Source organism: Canis lupus, chromosome 8 (assembly GCF_048164855.1).
Source record: "Canis lupus baileyi chromosome 8, mCanLup2.hap1, whole genome shotgun sequence".
Lineage (NCBI taxonomy): Eukaryota > Metazoa > Chordata > Mammalia > Carnivora > Canidae > Canis > Canis lupus.
Genome location: NC_132845.1, coordinates 22,489,709 through 22,508,024, shown reverse-complemented (window position 1 = coordinate 22,508,024; position 18,316 = coordinate 22,489,709). Strand labels below are relative to the sequence as shown.

General features: G+C 45.6%; 1 protein-coding gene across 1 annotated transcript in view; it reads left to right on the top strand.

Annotated features, from left to right (window-relative positions):
• The window catches only part of ABCA4 (ATP binding cassette subfamily A member 4), a 129,551-nt gene that overhangs the window by 20,144 nt on the left and 91,091 nt on the right, over positions 1-18,316 (top strand). The window contains exons 6-8 of the mRNA XM_072834577.1: positions 1,631-1,828; positions 15,279-15,368; positions 17,727-17,967. Coding sequence (XP_072690678.1) covers positions 1,631-1,828; positions 15,279-15,368; positions 17,727-17,967 — 529 coding nt within the window. The remainder of the gene's footprint in view (positions 1-1,630; positions 1,829-15,278; positions 15,369-17,726; positions 17,968-18,316) is intronic.

The following is an 18,316-nucleotide window of genomic DNA, read 5'->3' as shown; positions in this document are numbered from 1 at the left end:
TGTAATTTCTCCTCCATTGCTTTTCTCCCCTAGAATATTAGAGGTTTGGACAAGTGAGCTCATTGATTCCCTCCACCTCAGAGGGTTTTAGACACTGGGATTAGGGTTGGGGGTAGGATTTTGCCTGGGGATAAGAAGCAAAGTGTGGGCAAAACAGGAAGGCTCTGTTGGAACATGCACCTAGTTACAGTCCCCGAGATTGATGGAGTCCACACCAACCCAGTGTCAGCCAGTGACCTCATTTAGTGGGAGGCAGGGGTGGGGTGGGGTGTAAATAAAGCGTGAGCCTGCCCCGCTCTCCTGCCCTGAGAACTGTGTAATCGGAAGCTCTGGGGAGACTACAGAGGCCAGGAAAGCTCATGAACCTGCTCATGGTACTTGGGTGTTGGAAGTCCAAGAATCCAGGAGGCCAGTTACTGTCCTAGGTGGCCAAGGGTCCTTGGCCAGGGTTGAGGCTTCCTTAGTCTTTGAGGCCATCATGGGGATTGTGATTCACTGTCCAAAGTCATTGTCCATGAACTCCACAGGAGCTATAGGACGTGGGCTGTCCAGCAGTTGAGGTCACCAGATAAAATACAGGATATCCAGGTTAGTTTGAATTTCAGATAAATGAATAATTTTTTAGGATAAGTACATCTAGAGATGCCTGGGTGGCTCAGTGGTTGAGTGGCTGCCTTCGGCTCAGGGTGTGATCCTGGGTCCAGGGATCGAGTCCCGCATGGGGCTCCCTGTGCGGAGCCTGCTTTTCCCTCTGCCTAGGTCTCTGCCTCTCTCTGTGTCTCTCATGAATAAATAAATAAAATCTCTAAAAAAAGAAAAAAAGAAAAAAAGGATAAGTACGTCTAATTTGGACTCTATTTGGGACATACTTGTATTAAAAATTGTTCATTGTTTACCTGAAATTTAAATTTAACTGGACATCCAGCATTTTTATTTGCTAAATCTATTGAGAAAGGAGAGAGGGGGCTGGACATTTGCCATCATTCCAAACGCATTCTAGCCACTCCCTGTCCTCAGCTTCAGGGGACTAGGGCTGATGATACCTTAGCATCATGCTCAGAATGGATCTCTCACAGTTTAAGGAACTTTCTGGTAAAATGAGGCACGGGAGTATACTAGTTTCCCGTGACTGCTGTAACAAACCACCACAAACTTAGTGGCTTAAAGTAACACAAATTTATTATCTTATGGTTCTAGAGGCCAGAAGTCTGAAAGTCAAAGTGTTGGCAGGGTTTGATTTCTTACTGGGGGATCTAGCGGGAAATCCATGTCCAGTTTCCAGACACTGTCATTCCCTGGCTGGTGGCTTCCTTTCATCTTCAAAGCCAGGAGTGGCCAGTCAAGTCTTTCTCACATCACATGACTTTGACATTGTTTCTTCTACCTCCCTTTTCTACCAGGCTTTTTAAAAACCCTTGTGATTACATTGGGCCCACCTAGATAACCCAAAATAATCTCTTTATCTTAAAGTCAGCTGATTATCAATCTTAATTTCATCTGCAATCCAAATCCCCCGTGCCCTACAATATAATGTATTCAGAGGGTCTGTGGGTTAGGACACGGACATCTTTTGGGTGGCGGGTATTCTCCTACCACAGGGAGGTTTCCAATTTGCCTCTATTCCCTGCAGTTTGCTCATGGAGTCCCAGACCTGATGCTGAAGGACATTGCCTGCAGCGAGACTCTCCTGGAGCGCTTCATAATCTTTAGCCAGCGCCGCGGGGCACAGACAGTGCGTGATGCCATGTGCTCCCTCTCTCAGGGCACCCTACAGTGGGTGGAAGACACTCTGTATGCCAATGTGGACTTCTTCAAGCTCTTCCGTGTGGTAAGGGAAGTATTTAGCTTCTTACCCCTTAGAAGGTGATTCCTGGGTGCAGGGGAGGCTGGTGGCAAGTCATCGGGGACTGAAAAATTGACAGTCAAGAGGGCATGAGCCTGATGTTCAAGACAATCCTTGAGGAAGCTCCAGGCTCCAAAGACCCAAGGACTCTTGACGGCTAATATTTTTAGAGCAGTGGCCCGGGCACCCAGGAGTCACTGTTCGGTTCACCAATAGCTACGTGGTTGTGGCCGTTCTGAGTCCACTCCAAATGTGGAATAAATCCTTTCCACCACCTCTAGCAGTGTGGAAAGGAGGACACCTGGTTTGACTCCTTGCCCTATTATCTCTCAAGGTCATTAACCTTGGCTGGCCCCATCGCTCATGTATGAAACAAATATAATACTTTATAGAGTGGCAAGAAAAGATACAAAGATACAGTGAAAGAATAGATGCAAACCATTTAATACATTTCAATACATCAGAGCTTCACATTCTGGGTCTGCTCTTGACCACAAAGGTTGCTATTTCTGGGTAGAAAAGAATAACAGAAAATTTCACAATCTCAACAATTTGGAGAGCTTTCCTCTTGCTCAAGCCTGTATTCCAGAACTGCATCCCAGACACACTTCTTGGGAACTGATAATACCTCCTCTTTTCCTAGAAGAATGAGAGGGATTTATAAAAAGGGAGATGAAGAACAGCAGTTCTCACCCTTCCAAATGTATGAACATCGTGAGGGAAGCTGGTAAAAGATGCAAATTCCAAACTGCCATCTCTAGAGCCTGATGCAGAAGATCTAGGCTGGGCCCAGCATCTGCCCTGTTATCTTAGGTGATTCCAATGGAGGTCATTGTAGGCCATGCTTTAAGAAACACTCAAAATTAGAATCCTTCAGAGAAGGTGACATATATAAATATAAATATATATATAATAATTTCTATAATTATATAATGTTTCTAGGATCCAATTGTGTTTTTTCTTGTGCCTGCATTTTAATTTCTGAAACCGTGTTGTAGGATATGTCAATCATGAGAACTTGGTTCAGGAATTTGTATTTTGCCTTTTTCTGATTGCTCTCTCGAGTCCCAGAAAACCCACTCTCAGCTTGTCTTAAAAAGCAAGTTGAAGGCTTTAACAACAACAACAACAACAAAATAAAACAAGACCCTTCAGTTTCTGGCAGAATTCACACTTCATTCCTTTTAAAACGAGACTTTCCCTTGGAACCTTACTCCACAGTGTTCCCAGCTCATCAGGGTAGGCCTCCAGAGTGGTAAGAGGGGTTGGCACTTCTGAAGCCATCCCCACTGAGAGCCCAGGACCCCAGCAAAGATCGCTCGGTGCCCCATGCTGTGGGGAGAATAAAAAAGCATGTGGTTCAAACCTCTCTGTCCAAAATTCCAAAAGGAAGTCAATTTTAGATGCACTCGGTTTGTTTTCAGAACCATAAGAGAGAGTAAGGTGATAAAGATCCCTGTGCTGGGTGGTTGAACACCAACACAGCTAGGGACCAGCATCTGTTTTTGCAGAGGCGTTAATGTCCCTGGGCACCCAGTATCATGCAATCCTCCGGGCAATAGAAAAAACGTAGGGTCATGAATCTCTTTTTGAAGTACCTTGGCCGCTGGTAGAGGTAAATGTCCCCTGGAGCATGACCAGCAATCCTAGGAAGACAGTTCTGGATGTAGCAGGATAAAGGGAGACCTGGGCAAAACTTTCCATTAGGCACTGGAACCAAGCTCAGGTCACTGGCTTCAGAATGTTTATCACACGAGAAAGGCCACAAAATCTTTACTTCTGCAAGTGCTGGAGTTCAGAAACTAGAGGAGAACTTTGGCTGGTTGCCCTTACTGATCTGAGACTTACCCTGTGTGCTTGCTCACTACCTCTGTACCCGTGTTCATGCGCTCAAATCTGACTTGGGTGCCTTCTAGGGGCCAGGCACTGTGCTGAGGCCAAGGCTCCAACCAAGACCCTACCATCCTCACTGAACTCTTAGCCTAAGAAAAGCAAAAAGGCCACGTCACAGCAACTGGCATTTAGAAACACCCAACAGCGACAGCATTTGGGTGCTGGTGCTGTGGTTCTTATCCTGGCTGCACAATGAACCACCCAGGGAGGTTTAAAGAGCTACCAATGCCTGGCCCGTACTCCCAGATCATTCCAATGTCCAGCTGGGTTGGAATCACTGACCTGGAACATAGGAGTTTGATTCCCGAGTTGAGAATCACTGACCTAGAACACAGGGGTTTCATTTACCGTCTCCGTTTCTGCAGACCAAGCATAATGATAGCACCTCCAAATGCCATTAAGGCATCAAAGCACTTTCATTTGATCACCCATAAGACCAGGATGCTGTGGACCCATCCTCCCTGCCATTCTCTTGACAAAGACAGTGTTTAACTCCGGAGAGGGCCTAGAGGAAAAAAATCCAACAGGAGGTGGGTCCCCAGGACTACCCATAACTGCCCTCATTCTTGTGGGGAAAGACAAGACCCAGACAGGACACATGGGGTGCAAGCAAAGAAGACAAACACACTGCGTGGTGCCCTTGAAATGTGCTTCTTCATTTGACAAATGGACAGAGGAGCTAAACATTAAAAAAAAAAAAAAATTACTAATAAGAAAACCCAAAAGAAACTGCAGGCATGAGGACAGGATTTTTGCTTTTATTGCTCCTTAGACCCATCTTATCCGTATTTTCAGCACAACATCCCTGAGGCAGCACAGAAAGGCTCGGGGAAGACCCTCGGCCCGAGAGGGGCGCTGGGGGGGCAAGGGCTGCTCCAGGGCCAGGGGTGGGGGCCCCTCTGGAACTAGGCTGTTATTGCAGCTGGTTGGCGGGCAGCCACCTCAGCTCCAGCACCCGACGCCGCGCTTGCTCTCCGGGGCTGTTTCCCATCCGCAGGTTCACCAGTGCGCGGACGGGGGTCATCACCTGCCGGGGCAGCGCTCACTCACGAACAAGGGGGCGCGATGTCAGAGAGCCCGGGCGGCCGCGCCCCGGGAAGGCGCGGGCGGGTGGGCAGGTGGGCAGGTGGGCGGGCGCGCAACCTCCAGGAGCGGCCCCGGGGCACACGGCGGCGGTGTTGTCCCTCGGCCCCCTGGAGACCGCCGGCCCGGTTCCCACCCCAGACAATCCCAACACGGCCCGCCGCCCCGCCCCGCCCCGCCCCGCCCCGCCCCGCCCCGCCCCGCCCCGCCGCCCGCACACGCTCGCGCCCCCAGCGCACGTGCCCGCGGAGCCGCGCACCGGCCCCCACGCGCATGCGCACGCGCCCTGGCTGCGCGAGGCCCGGGGAGCGGGGAGCGGGGAGCGGGGAGCGGGGAGCGGGGAGCGGGGAGCGGGGAGGGGGAAGCGGGAGGGGAGGGGGAAGCGGGAGGGGAGGGGGAAGCGGGAGGGGGGGCGGCCGGGCCTCCTGGGGGCGGGGGGGGGCTTCAGGCCGAGTGTGGGAGAGTGTGGACGCCGCCAGCTGGAAACCAGCCCCTGCGCCCTGAGACCACAGTAGGGGTGTCGCGCGTCGTGCGGGCGGGCGGGCGGGCGCCACCTGAAACGTGCGCACCTCCACCTCGGGGGTGGAACCCCGTCAGCCAGGCAGTTCGGGCGGGGGGTTGGGACCATTCCCCTCGATCCCGCCTGAGGCGTGCGTGCCCCTCCTCTCCCTCCCCTGCCCCCCTCCCCCTCCCCCTCCTCTGTCCCCCTCCCTCTCCTCCCCCCTCTGTCTCCCTCCTCCCCGTCCCCTTCCCCCTCCCCCACCTTCCCCCTCACCCTCCTTATCTGCCCTCCTCCCCTCCCTCCTCTTCTCCTGCCCCTGTCTCCCCCTCCTCTCCCACCTCCCTCCTCCCCCACCTTCCTCCCCCTCCTTCTCCGCCCTCCTCCCCCACCTCCCCCCTCACCCTGCTTCTCCACCCCCACCCTCCTTCCTTGCCCTCCTCCCCCTCCTCCTCTGTCTCCCACTCCCCCTCCTCCCCCTCTTTCCCCTCCCCCATCTCCCCTCCTCCTCCCCCTCCTCCCCCCTTTCCCCTCCCCCTCCTCCCCCCTTTCCCCTCCCCCATCTCCCCTCCTCCTCCCCCACCTCCCCCTCACCCTGCTTCTCCACCCCCTCCCTCTCCTCCTCCCCCTCCCCCTCCTTCTCTGCCCATCTCCCCCTCCCCCCCTCCCCCCTTTCCCCTCCTCCTCCTCCTTCCCCTCCTCTCCCTCCTCCCTCTGCAGTCCTTCCTGTTTTCTCTCCGACTCTGGTGCGCAGCTTTGAAATCTTGCTGAGAAGCAAATCTGTCCCTTCTGCTCTGAATGTTTATTTGTGGAAGTTCGGCAGGGGAACCGAGGCTGTGCCAAGACCTGCCACGCTGCTGGGAAATCTGAATTTCCCTCCCTTCCCCCTTCTCAGTGGATGTCCATAGAGGAAATTTGGCCTCCCTGGCATTTGGCCCCTGGCTTTCCCCTTTGCCATCGCCTCCAGTGGCGCATGATTCCGTTTTCTTTACTTGCCCCCAGCCACTGTTCTGTCGCGGTTTCGACTCTTTTGACTTCGTTTCACCCGTGTCTCTTTGACTGGGGTGGCTGGACACTGATTGGGGAGGGGTGGAAGGACCCAGTCTCGGGGACCCTGACTATATGTGCCTTTCAATGACCTGCTTTGGTTTTGGCTCTGCTCCCTGGATTGCTGAGTCGTTGGGAATAAATGTGGGTGGAGGGCTTGCTGCCCGGTGTGAGTTGGCCCTGGGTTCTGTCCTCTGGGATCTCTCATCGCAGTCTGTTAACTCAACCTGAGCATTTCGATTTTCGGATGACACTGCCAGTGTCACAATCTTCTAGAAAAGCCCCACATCTCCAGGAATTTATAATGAAGTTCCATTAATGACCTCACCTCATGATTTCCTCTCCCTTCGGATTCAGAATCTTTGGATTGTCAACTTTCTCCGGCTTCTCTGGGACGGCTTTGAGAGGGAAGGAGAGAAAGGAGTGATATCCAGTGCCAGCAGTTCGGGGTGGGGGTTCGGGGGCAGCAGGGCTGTTGGGTGAAAATAAAATGAAGTTAGAATATAGGTTTTTATTTTTTGGAAGTTATGAAGCCCACAGCAAGTATATTTGACTTACAGCATTAGTATTTGCTCAGTCTGCATCTATAAAACTATGTGTCTCGTATAATCAAAGTCTCCCCTGGGTGAATGAATTTCAGTAAAGAAGAAATACAAAGGAAATAGGAAAGAGAAACATTAATGTACATCAAATGTGCCTTCGGCCTGTAGACATGGTTGTCATTGGCCTGCTTTGATTTCATGTGGGCTCCAGACACACAGGAGGGGGGCCACAGTTTATTTTCATGATAGATTAGATGTTGTTTTTATGGATTTAAAAAGAAAAAAAAACTGAGAAGTCAAAATTAAAATCACTTCAGACTCAAGAAGACCCCTGTGAAGGTTGCTGTTTCAATAATGGGTCCTGGGTCCTGGCCTTTATGAAGCTGCTACAGATTAAGAACCAATGTCCTAGGGATCAGGTTCTCTCCACGGTATACTGGTTTTGAGAAGGATTTTGGTCTTGATAGTTTGTCTCTCCCCAGAACAGTAGTTCTTAACCTTTTTATGAATTAGGACTACTTTTGAGAATCTGATAACAGCTCTAGCCCTTTTCTCTAGAGAAATATAAGTTCACACAAACACATAAGGGGTTGGCACTCATGGCACCTCTGAAGCCAGGCCCCTGTTAAGAACTTTTGCATTAAAATTTCTTTCCCACCTACCATTAGTATATGCCCTTTCCTAAAGTGTCTCAATACAGCCACAGATTCTTCCTTCACTCTACTCATGAAGTAATCAGCTTCTCCCCTGAGCATGGGACCCAATGGTGAGAGGACCAGAGGCGGGACCACCCACTGGAGCACACAGAGATCTGGTGATCGGGACACTGGTTCTGGCTCGGGGTTGGCCCCTAGTGTGCTATACTCCCCATCTGTAAAATCAAGTTAACCAGATCTGTGCTACTTGTCTCAGAAAATGATAGCAGAAATTCACGTAAGAGAAGAGATGGAAAAGCACTCGGAAACAAAAAGCATTTTTGCTCTTACCAAAGCAAGAATGCAGCCGCTTTGCAGAAGCCCCATTGTTCCCTTGTCATTGCTACACTCCTGGAAATGTTCTTCTTAAACACTTACGTGGGACATTCTTCTTTCTCAGACCCCTCAGACTAGCAAGAGATCTGTCTCATGCATTGACCTTTTGACTGCCCCTAGATTCCAAACTCAGTTCTGCTTTCATCAACCACAAATATCAGGACTGAAGTCACACAGCAGAGAAAAAAAAAAGATCTAGTTTCTTTTGAGCCGAAGAAAGTTCCATCGCTTGTCTGTTCACATACCCCAGAGCCCACCCTCTCATTCAGATGCTCTGTCCCCTTCAGTCCTGGGAGACAGCGTGTCTCTGTGACCTCTCCTGGTAGAGACAGCTTGGCATTTTCCCCAACCCTGAGTGATTTAGTCTGAATTCTCCACTCATGACGCATTTCCTGGTACTCAGGGTGTCCCCTCCTGGTCGCCCCCTCACCACTGAAACCAGCTTCCTCTCTTTTCATCTGATGCTTAACAACTGTCAGGTTGCAACAAACATACTTCAAATCCACATTCTCCCAGTTCCCTAGCAACAATTTCCCTCCTGGATAAATCTGGATTTCCTGTATCAGCAGCCCAGGACTGAACACAGCAAGCCTGCACTGTCTGTCCAGTGCTTCATCTGCTTCTCACCTCTGTCTGGGTGTTTTCAAGACAGCAGTTCATCCTTCCACCAGATCCAAAAGGCCATGTCATCCCTGTAAACACCCTTTTTTAACTGAAGGCTACATATTTACCCTTGTGTTGGGTAGATCCTCAGCGTAGAAATAATACTGTTTTCTAGATGGTCTTCTTGAATCAGAGAAAGTAAAACGAACAAAAATTGCAACTCACAAAATGTTCTTTTGTGTGCCGGCAGAGTGGCATATGTTTGATTAATCTATTAGGTCTAAAGGATCAGCAAATATTGCTTAAACAAATGTTTTGGGATTTTTTTTTAGTAGCTAATACACTTTATTTTGCCTTAAGAAAAATATTACATAGTTCCAAAGGACAGACATATCTCTTGTCCCATGAGAACACAAACAGAGACCTAGTATAGTCAGAGTTTTCTTGATTGCCAGCTAGGGCCTTCTATTCATTTCTTTTGAGTACAAATCAAGGCCCAGGGATCCCCCAAAGACCAACCATAGCTGATGGGAAATGATAGAGACATACCCTTTCCACAGCCCTATTTATATATCCAGTCTTTCTTAGGAGGCCTAATCAGGCATTGAAATTGTGTTGACAGTGCTGAACCCAGTTGTGACATGGAAGGGTTACTTGTTATTTGGGAAATTAAGAGAATTTGTTGGCATAGGAAGCAGTGGTCTCTCTGTGTGTGAGGGAGAGAAAGAGGAAGGGAGAGAGGGAGAGAGAGATGATGCTTGCCATTTTGGTCTATGACCTTTTTTCCAGAAATGTTTTTACATTTCCATTCAAATAAACTTTCAGTCTCTTCCAATTCTTTTGGCAGTAACAATCCACATGAATTTGAATTGATAATGGGGGAGGGAACCAAAGGAAGAGAAGAGCCCTGGGAAAGTTATTTTATAATTTATGACAACATCAGTCAGACAGTTGGTGGCCAGATATGTATGGAGGGCTCCCTAGGGGGGCCAGGCACTGTTGTGAGATGTAAGTGGTACTAGAGATGTGAATCCAAGACCCTCATCATTTACCATCTCTACTGGAAAGAGCTAGGAAAAAACTTGTAACTATGGTACCAAGCACATAGCTGGAGCTCAGTAAACATTTGAATAACTAATGTTATTAAATTATTAACAAGATAAAAAAAGAAAGTGTTAACTAGATCCCAAAATGCATCTCAAGCTATTGTTTCTCCTGTTCCCTCTCCCTCAAATTCCTGGTTTTGTTCTTATCTGGCTGTCTCTCTGGTCACTCTCTCTTCACATTCTGTCTCCACCTGGAATTCCTGGCCCTCCCCTTCCATCCACAACACTCCCTTCACCCTCAGGATCATCACCTTGTCTTCTTTCAAACATCAGCTCAAGTGTTACCTTCCTCATCTGTAGATGGGACTGACCACTCCTTTCCTGTAAGTCACATCATATCTCTAGAGACATACCTCATGGAACCTAAAGCCTCAGTAGACTCTGTTTTTTTTTTTCCCATTAGATTTTAGTTGATTTACTCATTAATTAATACAAAATATTTATTGAGCATCTATTATGTACCATGCCCTGAATATATAAAAGAAAATAAAGTTTACAGTATAGTGGAGAGACAGATATATTAAAAATAATAGCAAACCAATATAAAAGTGATAAATGAACACGCTGAGAATCTAGTCGTGGCTAGGAGGAGCACCTACGTCATGGCGAAGGAAGACAGAGAGAGCATGGAGTGAGGGAAGGAAGGCTTTCTGGAGAAGTTGAGGTGGTTTCAGAGGAGTTGACTCTGCCTACTAGGGGAGGTGATAAAGATGCAGTGAAATGGGGTGGGTTGGCTATTTTATTTATTCAGCTCTAAAGTAATGGGTATAGTAGCTTTACAGAGGCCTACAAGAATGAGACTTGAAAATAAAAAATATGACTCTGAAATACAAAGAAAAGCTTTAAAACTGAAATCAGGGCAGCCCTGGTGGCGCAGTGGTTTAGTGCTGCAGGGTGTGATCCTGGAGACCCTGGATCAAGTCCCACGTCGAGCTCCTTGCATGGAGCCGCCTTCTTCCTCTGCCTGTGTCTCTACCTCTCTCTCTCTCTCTGTGTCTCTCATGAATAAATAAATAAAATCTTTAAAAAAAAAAACTGAAATCAATAAGCATTACATTGAATGTTTGAGGAAGGTAATATTATTCAACTTTATTGTTAAATTTAGTGTTCATAAAATTTGAAATTAAAAAATCTAGTTTATAGTTCAGGTTTTCCCACTTTACAAACATTCCTAAGTATTTGCAATGATTGCTGAGAAATCATATCAGATCATTCATTAAATGAATTACTGAAAGCCAAATAATTTCGGAAGCAAAATTAAGAGCCCTTAAAAATATAGAGAAATCTAGCTATATTGATATGTGGATATAGGTACCTATAGATATGACAGAGACACGGGTGCTTTTTAGTGTGTTGAATTTGATGCAGGACAGAGTTTTAAGGCCAGAATGTGCCTAGAACCTACAGAGGTAAAGGAAGGGGGATGGAGAGAAGATGCCCACTTGGGCAGAACACAGCCACAGATCATCTCCAGCCCACAGCCAAGAAAGGAAAACAGACACCAAACTCATAAAGAAGGGGAAGTAATTAAAAGCAATTGGAGCTGGTGACTAACTGATGTCCAATCTCTTTGGACACATAAATGTAACAGTTCTTTATTTTCTGTGTTCTGGGTTCCTAGCCCCTCTTAGATCCCTTCCCATTATGTAGGACCTGGTTATCTTTTCTCTCCACAGCTTCTTAGGACTCCAGTCCTTGATTCTAGCTTCCTCCTAAATCAGTTTTTCAGATACCCCCTGGCTACCCTCTTGGCAAAGAGAGGGCTCACCCTTCCCCACACTCAGCTCCAGTACCAGTTCCTACGTCTCCAGGCTGAGGATTTTGACAATGAGGTGGAGTGGGGAAGAATCAGTGATGACTATCAGGCTTTTAGCTTTGGTGACAGGGCAGAAGGTGGTGCCACCAGCTGATGAAGTGTGTACAGGAGCAGAAACTGGTTTGGGGAAGGTGATGTGATCAGTTTAGGATGAGTTGGATCTGGACAAAGGTCCAGCAGATGGCTGGGGGTTAGAGGCACAGATTTAGAAGTCTCCAAGAAAAAGGTAGAAGATTAAATGATAAAGGGAATGAGACGATCTGGGGAGAGTAGGCAGTGTGAGAGGAGCAAGGCCATGGAACCCCTCAGGAGCCCCAGTAGTGAAGGAGACAGTGGAGGCAGAGGAGCTCATGAGAAAAGCAGAGGAGGGTTAGAGCAAACCAGACAAGAGCAGTGTCACAGACATCAGGGGATGAAAAGGACATGATCAAAAGTGTTGAGAGGAGCAGAGAGATCTGAAAAGGCAAGAACCAAAAGTATCCATTAGACTTAAAAACTAGGAGGAGGAAACTAGAGATTTAACTAGAATGTTCAGGTGTCTTAGTTGGATGGTGAGGGTGAAAGACAGGAGTATCGGTGAGGAACTGAAGTACAGAACTGAACATAGACTACTCTTCCAAGAAGTGTGGGAATAAAGGGTGGAGGAAGGCAGTTAGACTGTAGCTACAGGGGAATAAAGCATCAGAAGTAGTTCTTTCTTTCACATGGGAGGATCTTGAGTACATATAATGTGATGGTAGTGAAGAGAAAGCTGAAGATACATCAGTGAGATTCTAGAAAGTAAACTCCATAAAGGGAGGACTTTGTATTGATCATTGCTATACCCCCCAGCACCTGGCACATAGCAGACAGTCTATACATATTTCTCAAATGTGTAATTATGTCATTCAGAAACTACTACTGGCTGTAACAGAATGCTGAAAACCAATGGCTTTCATATTCCTCGCAAAGCGGAGTCCTGTGGTGGGTTATTCAGGAGTGGTATGGAAGCTCCACAGATTTTCTCAAGAACCTAAGCTCTTCTTCATTTCCATCACTCATCCTTAGCATGTGCTTGATCATCTGGTGATCTTGAGATATCTGCTGTATCTCCCCCAGCACATCAACGTTCCAGGCAGGCAGAGGGCCCTCTTTTAATAGGCTTTCTCCAAAAGTCCCACTTTGTGACTTTTCCTGATATCTTATTGGTCAGGATTTTGTCACATGACCACCCCATGTACAGTGGGGGCTGGGAAATGTAGTTTTTTAGCCAGTCATTATCACCATTTACAAAATCAGGTAGACATACATATTAGAAAATGTAGAAAGAAGTCCAGTTCGATGGAAGAGAAGCAAGAGAGAAGGTTAGAGAGGAAGCCATGTGTGTCCAGCACTGATATTGACCTTCTCTCCTGGAGGTAGTAGGGAGCCATGTAAGATCTTTAAGCGGGAGAGGTGACATGGTTAGATTGACTTGTTAGATAACTCAGGCTACAGTGTGGGGAATGCATTAGAAGAGAGGAATCTAGAGACAAGAGGCCAGCAAGAAAGGCTATTCTGATGAAAATGTTCTGGGAGAGAGGCAAGGAGAGCATGAGCACAGGTAGTCCTAGTAAAGAAGAGAAAAAAGAGAGGAGAGAATATTTATTTAGTATTCATTCATTTAGCTATTTATTCTCGCATGCAAAAAGCCTCTTTTTTATTTTTAAATCATTCTCTTACAGAAATAAGCATAAAAATAGAGAGAATGATGTAGTGAACTCCCATGGATCCGTCACACAGCTTCATCAGCTGTTTTCAACATTTGGCCATTATTGTTTAATCAGTTTCTTACTTTTTCCCCCTGAAATCTTTTAAAGCAAACCACAGGCAATATATTCTTCCACCCATATATACTTCCCTATGTATCTCTAACACATGGAAACTTACTTGTTTTAACAAAACCACAATTCTATGATCACACCAAAAAAATTAACAATAATTCCCTAATATTATCTAATACCTAATATGTTCACTTTCCCTGATTGTTGCAGCTGGTTTGTTCAGATCGAAATCAAAATAAAGTCCACACATGGCATTTTATTGCTGTATCTCTTAGATCTCCTTTCATCTCTACTAGAACTTATTGGAGTAGTCAGGAGGTGAATCACAGGAGTTGGTGATAACTTGCCACTGGCACACATTTTTACCTGCTGGCTTCCTCCCTACCTGCTCTTCTCAGCCCCACCCTCCCTTGGAACCATAGCAGGAATTAAAGTGCTTTGCCCAGAGTACGCTGAAACTATTTTCAAGGAGTTTGAAAAGAAGTCCTGGCAAGACCAATGTCTAGGCCCAGTAGGAAGGCTAAGGAGAAAAGATGCTTCTCAGTGGTGTAGTTCAACAGTGTTTTTGCTGCTACTTCCTCTGATAAATTGTCCTCCTGTCTGCTTCGTAGCCCTCACAACAAAGCTTTTCATTTTACTGTTAGGAAATGAACCAGGAATGCCAATGTTCCAGGAGTGTGGCTGTATTTATTCTTCAGTATCAGGGTCTGAGAGCCTGTGAGGGACCCTGCACCCATGGCAGAGAAAAGGCAAGGCAGGGCCGTGTCTAGAAGTTGGAAGGAGACTGGGCTGCCAGGAACTTCATTTCACCTGCTTCTCAGCTGGGCTGCAGCTGGATCAGCCAACCTATTATTTAGGAGAACCACCCTGTGACTTGTGGCTTGTGGTCTATAGATACTTGAGTCAGAATTATACACTAATCTTGTTAAAAATGCAGAGCCCCTGCAGACATAGTCAGGATGCACACTTGAGTTTGAAAACCACCATCTTGGGGATCCCTGGGTGGCTCAGCGGTTTAGTGCCTGCCTTTGGCCGCTCCAGGGCATGATCCTGGAGTCCCGGGATCAAGTCCCACATCAGGCTTCCTGCATGGAGACTGCTTCTCCCTCTGCCTGTATTTCTGCCCCGCCCCCATCTCTCATGAATAAATAAAATCTTTTTTTTTTTTAAAGAGAAAACTGCCATCTTAAAACAGAATTCAGTCCTAAAAGACACATGATCAGTGAGTCAATCAGTTTTGAGATTATAGAGAATGAAGTCATTCATTCAGGACTTGAATTTGGTTTCCGGAAAACAAGTTGTTCACGTTGGGCTCAGGTTTGGAGCCAGCAAACTTGTGGGCTTCCACATTCCCCACGTAGGTGGAAAGTGCGTCAATAGTTTTGTGTTGGCGCCTGGGCCTGGGGTCACCAGAATACTACTGCCAACTGGATAATTTGCAAGGAAACTTCTCTTCAAAGCTGCCAGCAGCAGCTTTAAAAGAAAGATGATATAACTAGCCAAATCTTCCATATAAGAAAGTAGTGTTAAGCAGAGGAAGAGCCACAACCTACCTGAAGAAGCCTCAAAGGGAAGCAAAGATGTGAACAAGAAGGAAGTCTTGAGTGTGTCTGCAGAGCCCAGGTGCACAGATGGGCACTTCTGCACTCAGCCTTTCTTTACAGATCAGCAGCTGCACTGTTTCCCTTCCTCCAGGAGGCTTGTCTGGTGTTGCTAAACCAGCAATCAGAATCACTTTGGCGTATTTAATGTCACTGTGAAATTATTTGTGATTGACTAGCTCAACTGGGAGCTGAGCCTGGAATCAGACCTGGAATAAAAACCTTTGATTTTCTCAATTAGATAAAATAAGTTTGTTTTTGAAAGGAATCTAGCAGAAGAGGTCCTGTGATTAGGAAAAAGGGAGGAAATGTTTTCAAGCATAAGGAGATCAGATAGCACCCATGTGTATATGTGTACCTTATACATATATGTATGTATATACACACATGTATTTTTTCCTATCAATTACAGCTTCCCACACTTCTAGACAGCAGTTCTCAAGGTATCAATCTGAGATCCTGGGGAAGAGTATTTTCTGACATATCATCAAGGATTCGAGAGGTAAGCGGCCTGATGATACTAATGATAATGTTATTATATCTTTCCACCATTTTACTATACTTACTGTATCAAACAATTTAATTGTACCTCAGACCTGTTCAAGGAGAAATACATTTGAAATTTCTACCTAGCAATTTCAGAGCACTTGTTCATATCCTAAATTACCTGTGCTCCTAGGTTGGAGGCAAAAAAGAAGGGTACCATCCTAATTTCACACCTAGGAAAAAACACCACCATGTCTTGTGTGGCATATTATCAGTGGAGTAACATTGAATCTAAGTCCTTCCGTATTGATGTGGTCCATCCTGTTATGCTTTTACAATTCACCTATAGCTATACTGCTAATAGCAATAGCATACACATAGTGCTTATAGGCATTATTTTAAAATGTCTTAAATACGTTGACTCATTCCATCACAAAGAAAAAAAATGACATTTTTATGCTATTTTGTGAAAAATGTACATGCTTCAATTAACATCTGGTTGCACAAGCCTTTTCCTGTATAGAAATTGATTCTCTACTAAATAGGTGAGAGGTGCTGGGAGTGTGATGAGGAGACAGGTATGGTCACTACCCTGGTGAAACATACAATCTAATGGGGAAGAGCAATGTGAAATAAACAATTACCTTCAAGTGCAATGTGTCTTATGAAAGGCAGGCAAAAGGTGAAGCATAATTTTCCCCCAAAATTTTTCCCTTCAATATTTGCAGCTGACATGGGCTTAGCCAACCTGGAAAATTGCATTGTGGAATCTGTGTCCATAAAACTAAGTTTGGCCTGGGCAGAGTGTGAGCCCTGCTGTGCAGGAAGGGTCAGAGAAAGGCTCATTGTACTGATGGCCACCTGCTCTAGTGGGAGTCTCTGTTTAACATTCTTTTCTTTGTGAGCGTTTAAAAAATTCTTATCAGTATGATAGAGTTGAAAATGATAGGGAATGTGAAAAAAGTCTCCAAAGCCCATCAACACTCCTCAGTCTGCGTGGGAGTCCCAAAAGTTTTTTTACCTGTCTAGATAGCAAGTGTAAGCATTTGTGAACTCAGTTTAGCAGATGGCTCCATTTATATTAACTGATACTAGACTGTTTGACCCTAGAACAGCCCCTTCATCTCCAAGTGCTTTGATTAAATGAGCAACATAATAATGATAATAACCCCTTACAAGACTGTCATAAGACTTACTGTTTTTGAAGCAATTTGAGATTCCAAGTTTATTATTGAAGCCTAGACTGTGATTGTGATGATTATAGGCATGACTCACAGTGTAGATCCTACACAGTGCTCAACAGTTTCAGAGGGCAAGTGTTGGCATGTGGACAAAGACAGGGATGACAGATAAACATCACTTATTGAAGTAGGGAAGCTGTTCCAGTCTCACCTGACTGAATCCTATTTTTTTTTTAATTCCCAACTGCCTTTGAAAAGTAGTAATAAGTGTGTTTGAGGAATAAAAGCAGCATTGTTTTTGTTTTACATATTCTCCTAAAGCAAAGCCAGATGGTATACGGGTGCTGAGACCCTGGCAACTCTGGAACCCTCAACTTAGTTCTCAGCATTACAGATTTGCCTTCAAAGGATGAGTCCAGCAAGGGCCATGGTATTCATACAGAGAGGAGAAGACCACCAGCCTCTTCTTAGTTTGGTGCACAATTCAAAGTGTTCTTCCAAGAATGGAGACTTCATCTGTTCTATATTTGCTTGGATCATAACACACATACACATACCCACACACACACACATGTACGTACACACATAAACCACAAACCACATATTTCAGGGAAATGGGAGAACTCACATTTGGTAAAATTAAGCTAATAAGATAATTTTCCAAATATAAGAAACTAAATTCTAAACTACTTGGCCAAAGAAATTTGCCATGATCTTGCTTTTCTAGGACAGAGCCATTCCTCCATCATTTTATTTCCATTTTTTCCCCTAGTATTCCCATCTTGATGGGGTAACAGAACCCAAGAACTGGCTTACAAAAAAAAAATGCTCACTGCATTTCTCCAAGGACACATTCCCAAGGAAGTCAGATAAAGGGGATTAAAAGAGAGAAGTGATATTAAAATATATTGGGATTAACTTTTTTATTTTAAGACTCATTCTAGTTTCCTTTTAGGCCCTGAATAGATGGCAGTAGATTTTTACTTCACAGCTGGATTAAGAATTGCTGAGAACATGCATGTTTTCTTTTAAATATAGAAGCCAATAAATAAATAAATAAATAAATAAATAAATAAATAAATAAGAAAGTCAAATGCATATGTGGAGGTCTCCCCATACTTTGGAGCTCTGGCATCAGAGTGATTATGATTGTAGCTGCCTTAAAATAACCTGAAGCCTTTGCCCTGCCCTAGTTCATCCATCGACCGAGTGTTGAAGACTTGCTATGGGTGACCAAGCCTCTCACGCAGACTGGTGGTCCAGAAACCTTTGCACAGCTGATGAGCATTCTGTCTGACCTCTTGTGTGGCTACCCAGAGGGAGGAGGCTCTCGAGTGTTCTCCTTCAACTGGTATGAAGACAATAACTATAAGGCCTTCTTAGGGATTGACTCCACAAGGAAGGATCCTATCTATTCTTATGACAAAAGAACAAGTAAGTTTTCTGAGTCATGTATATAAAAATGGCATCTGATGTTGGTGAAGCTGATGGTTTAACACTTCCAGGGAAACCCAGTCCTGGGGTTAAGTCAGTCTTGCTGAGGGGACTTGGGCAGAGAGGCTTCTGCTCCCAGAAAGTCCATTTTCCCTTGTAAGAAAGGGGAAATTTTCATAAAGAATTCTGGATATGAACCATGGAAAGAACTGAGACCCACTTGGAAAGAGAACAGAGGGGACATTTCCCATTGATCTGATTAAACTAGGGTTAAGTTCTAGAAAAGAGAAGATAAATGAGGAGACGGCCCAGAGTTGCAACCAAAGCTCAGGTCAGAAGGGCCCTGACA